The sequence below is a fragment of the Curcuma longa genome, chromosome 16 (genome assembly GCF_044706935.1).
Source record: "Curcuma longa cultivar G26 ecotype Majalengka, Jawa Barat chromosome 16, ITB_CL_G26_1.1, whole genome shotgun sequence".
In the NCBI taxonomy this organism is placed as follows: Eukaryota; Viridiplantae; Streptophyta; class Magnoliopsida; order Zingiberales; family Zingiberaceae; genus Curcuma; species Curcuma longa.
In genome coordinates this window covers 6,914,615-6,919,489 of record NC_133876.1, presented here as the reverse complement: position 1 = coordinate 6,919,489, position 4,875 = coordinate 6,914,615, and the positions used below count along the sequence as shown (strand labels likewise).

General features: G+C 34.9%; 1 protein-coding gene across 1 annotated transcript in view; it reads right to left on the bottom strand.

Annotated features, from left to right (window-relative positions):
• Positions 1-2,257: 2,257 nt before the first annotated feature.
• LOC141847733 (AUGMIN subunit 1-like) overlaps positions 2,258-4,875 on the bottom strand; it is an 11,272-nt gene continuing 8,654 nt past the window's right edge. The window contains exons 4-6 of the mRNA XM_074735803.1: positions 4,607-4,744; positions 4,427-4,540; positions 2,258-2,545 (exon numbers count right to left, since the gene is read on the bottom strand). Coding sequence (XP_074591904.1) covers positions 4,430-4,540; positions 4,607-4,744 — 249 coding nt within the window. The 3' untranslated portion in view covers positions 2,258-2,545; positions 4,427-4,429. The remainder of the gene's footprint in view (positions 2,546-4,426; positions 4,541-4,606; positions 4,745-4,875) is intronic.

Below are 4,875 nucleotides of genomic sequence, written 5' to 3'. Positions count from 1 at the left end.
TATTTATCTCTCTCCTTTAACGATCAACGAACTACTCCCGCTGCACCAACAACATACTCATCAACTGAAGCTACAATGGACAACTTCATTGGTGTCATAATAGAAGGATCAAAATAATAACTATTATAAATCAATCAATCGATGGTGCAAACTAGTCAACTCCACGTTAAAGATTCAATTCGAGGAAGAGATTAATAAAAGGGCTCGAAAAGTTGCAGATCACTAGCACAACAGAACACATATACACTTATATTCCTGAGCTTTTCTGTAAACTCTAATTTTCTAATTTTTTTTGTTGTAAGCGTCTTATGAAAAAACTTGAACATCTCGTAACATTTATCCACCTTTGGCGGTGTCGAAGAAAGAAAAAATATAGCAACATTTGATAGTGATCCATCAAATTAAATATCATAGGATCGTGGAGTTAATGCCTAGGGATTATCAAATCATATAAAAGCTTATGTTAGCAATTGTAGTCTGTGTTTTGCTTAAGTTTACTTTCACTTTTTAAATTTTTTTTTTTTTTGGTAATCTAGGCATCCAATTCTTCGAATCGATTAATCATGGAGATGATCAATTTGACCCTATGAAAATTTTCCATTGATCACCAGGGTAAATCAGGAAGCGTGAACGGTGCGTCGCTCTATCAACATATCAAGATTATCTTCCCACTAGAAGAAATTAATTCACAATATGTCACAGTTAGGCATTGACTCATAAATATCTGATTAACTATAGAAGTGACTTACCATTGTACCATAGCCCTAGGGGCTACTTCAACTATATTAATCTTGTGTAAAGTTGCTAAGAATTATACACATCCAGAGGAAGATGAAGATAATGTGATACGTGTTCCTTCATATTTTAGGTTAAACTGAGCTCTCCACTTATGCTTTTGACATGATATCAACGTCAGACTGTGAGGTCAACTATTATAACCACCCTATCCTATAATTTTTTAAAGAATAATAATAATAATAATTAATAATTAGTACCTAAATTGTGATTGTGATTGTGTTATATTCTGAGTTAGTTTTGATGTTAATTATAATCAGTAATTAGCATCGACCCTAATGGCAGTGTCATGGTTGAGGTGGGCAGTGGGGTTTTGTGACTCAAAAGCTTCTTGAAGTTACTTTAGTTGTTATGGAATTTGTATTTGTTTGTATATTCTATTCTTGATCAGTCTTCCTAATATTTTTGTGTCGAGATATGTTAGATACCTGATATCAATTAAAAAAATATTTTAAATTCAATTTGATAAAGAATTACTTTAGAGTTACACATAAAAATAATATTTTCAGATTCATATATAAATCTACTTTAGAGTTTGTAGGTAAATAAAGAATTACTTTTCATACGATCATATTATAGGATCAATAAAGTAGTTAAGAGGAATAAATCATCACCATATTGAAGGTGAAAAAACCTTATACACAAGAATTTTTAAAAAAATCTTTTACTAATGATTGAATAAATTAAACATAAGGGAAATTAAGCAATCGAACATGAAAACAGAAACAAAAAACATTTCAAGAACCAAAGTATAAAGGTTTCAATATAAGAGTTGTTGCTTTCAGAGTTCTCTTACTCACCTATTTATATTCGCAAATTAGTTTTCAAATACCAAAAAAGAAAGGTTGGTTGAACACGTTGTTTAAACTTAGTGAACTCAAATATTTTCTAAACAATTGAAATGATTCTCTCAAAATCTTGTTTACCGATGATTATTTTTTCAATTAACACTTATTCAATTGGATAAGTTTGTTGTTACGTTATCCACAATGGAGATCATCACCGATCGACGTCATGTTAGTTCAGTCGACTCAGATCTACATTAGTAAACTCAAAGACTGAGGTCATCCCCTCAGAGACAATGGCACCTTCGACTCCCACTGCCCACACCACATCACCCTCTAGGACGACCATGGGCCGGAGTTCATGTCCGATTGCAACCCAACATCGACAAGCAGAAGACGTCAAGACGAGGCGGCCAAGATTAACGTGGATGTCATCAAAAGAGATCAAGGCACACCCATTATTATTATATCAGAGGAAGAAGATCAATTGCAACACACATAATAATATCGACCCAAATTACCTGCCTTGGTCACTGAAAGTTGAATGCTAGGAAATCTTCCAACTGTTAGAACTCTGTGAACATATGGGAACACAAACTTCAGCGAAATAGCACATGCAGGAACTATTTTTGACTGATAAATTTTTTTTAAAAAAAAAGGAATTAAAAGAAAGAAAGTGTACCAAAGACGTTTTCCCTGCGCATTTACATCGGACCATAATATACAAAGGAAGAAAAAAAAAGGGCAAAAAACTAAATTTAAACAACAGGAAGAAGTATAGTTACAAGCACAGAAGTGAGAGTCTGAGACAAACAAAAGGGATAAACATATATTTTCGGTCTCCAGGTTGCTTCTTACGTGGCCAGATGAACTATGACTGCTCCATGAATGCTTCACCTGCTTTGGGTGCTAAAGCCATCGAACGGGCATTGGCATAAAGATAGGGATTTGATCCAAACTTGAACCTGGGAAAACAATTTGTTTCATATAATTAGGGGTAATTCACTCATGTGGTTAGGGGTAATTTACTAAACCAAGCATTAAGTTTTTCAAATACTCAAACTACGCGCCTTATTTTTTAAATTACCAAATCTTACCCTATTCCACAAAATATTTTTTCCCTCTGTCATCTGCCTTCCTGCAACCTCTGTCCAACCGGTGGACAGGCCTAGCAGCGAAATCATGATCGAGCTGCCTATGAAATCGTGGCCAGGCGACTGCTCGACCAGCTCGGTCACAATTTCACTGTCACCTCGACCACCTGTTTGAGCAACCACCGGACAAGCAGAAAGCAGAGGAAGGAGGAAGATAGACGACTAAGGGGAGAGAAAAGGTATTTTGGAAAATCAGTGTTGATTTGTTATTTTGAAAACTTAAGTGTGGTTTAGTAAATTGTCGTATAGTTAGATATTATTTTTAAGAATAATTCCTAGTGAAAAAAGCCACTCAGAGTGACAATTTGTTAATAATTATGATCGGTAGATATAGCTTATGATTATGGATTAAGGATAACACTAGAAGAAGTATGGACATATATCAGCCACTTTACAAATGCAAGAGACCTGGGGTATCTAGCAAATGATGCAGGATAGAGTGGACAATGAAAGAGAAGATATATTTAGGGTCAGCTTATTCCAACAAATGAAAAAATAAAGGATGAAAAAAAAAGACACAAATGACTTGTAAATACAACTGCCACATCAACTAACGCAACCCGCTTGGTTCTGTCCGCTGCCCAACCAATCCAACCAAACGTGCTCGTAGGTACCATCCAACCTAATCAATTCAACCAATTCATTTGTACCACCCAACCTGCATGGCTCGTTTGGACCTCCTGACCCACTTAGTGCTATTGTCCCATCCATCTTGCACAGCACAAACAGGTTGGATGCTCACAGATTCGGCATTTAGGTTGGAGTTGGAGCTAATGATGAGGTTCACTACTTGTGTGTAGCACTAGTGAGGCCAACTAACATTTCAGAGTGGTGAATATTATTCCATAAAGAGTTACAGGTAGGTACTATTTTATATGTAAATATTTGATACAGATAAGAGATTTAGTTTTCGCCTGATTTAAGTGAAACCAAAATGGTGGGCTGTAGACATCTCTCGTTTATTTGATTTTTCATCTTTTCTATATCTTTCTTGGTAACCAGTACCAAGGATGGAAAGTTTCAAAAATTTATCCTCTCTATAATCCATCCTCCCAATTTCCATCTAAGTAAACAAACCCTTAAGGATGAAGTGACAATCAAATTAACATTCTAAAGCACCTTCCCACAAAAAAAAAGTATCTTCCAGAACATTTTTAATGGAATTATCGTATTTTGTGCTTTTGTTCGTGTGTCTATTGTTTTCATAGTACCTCCGTAGGATGAAATCCAGAAACAAGATATTAAATCTAGCAGCCATTTCCATATTTCGCTTGTTATATATCAATACTTACGCTAAACTATCATAAGAATGTGGCATTTTCAATCATTCAACCATCTCTTCTCACATTACCATCTCTATCTTGTGGCTGTTTAAAGCGTATCACTTGTGCAGAAGTAACAAATATGCTAATTAACTGGAGTTGACTACATGGATCATATCCTACTGTTGAGCTGTATGTGGTGATGTAAGTGTTTAGTTCATCATTAAAACTGGTGAACAACATTTTGTGGAACCTCCATAAGAAGTAAACAGAATCACAATATTATCTTACACTAAGAATGTGGTACTAAACTAGACAACATTTTAACTTCTAATCAAATCAAATTTAACCTATCTGTTACTGAAAAAAATGAAATTTCATTCTGCAAATAATACTTTGAAGGTTCGAGCTAAAGAACTATTTGACATACATGTCATATTTCTGATGTCATTAGAGCAGATTGCAGCACTTCTTCTAAATATTTCTCTGCAGCAGCATATTGCTGTTTCTTATCCTCAATGGCTAATGCAGCAAGAGCTTTATCCTGGATAATTGAGTTTGTTAGCTTTAACCAAACAAGTAACAGCTATGTTTCAAACATGATACATACAGGTGGTAAGTCTTGGTAACTTCTCAAGGTATCCAAGATGGGTTTCGTTTTCTTCTCTAAATCTTTCTTATGCTCAGCCATTTCCATCAAAACACCATGGTTGATATCTGAAGTATATCCAACCCGGTTTAGTATCGCCTGCTCACAACATAAACTGAAGTATGAATTTCAAGTATAAATTTCATCTATACACACAAGTAAAGATCAGCACTCAAATAATTTTCTTTGTACATATCAGAAAGTGTCTACAAGAAGTGCAACATGATTTA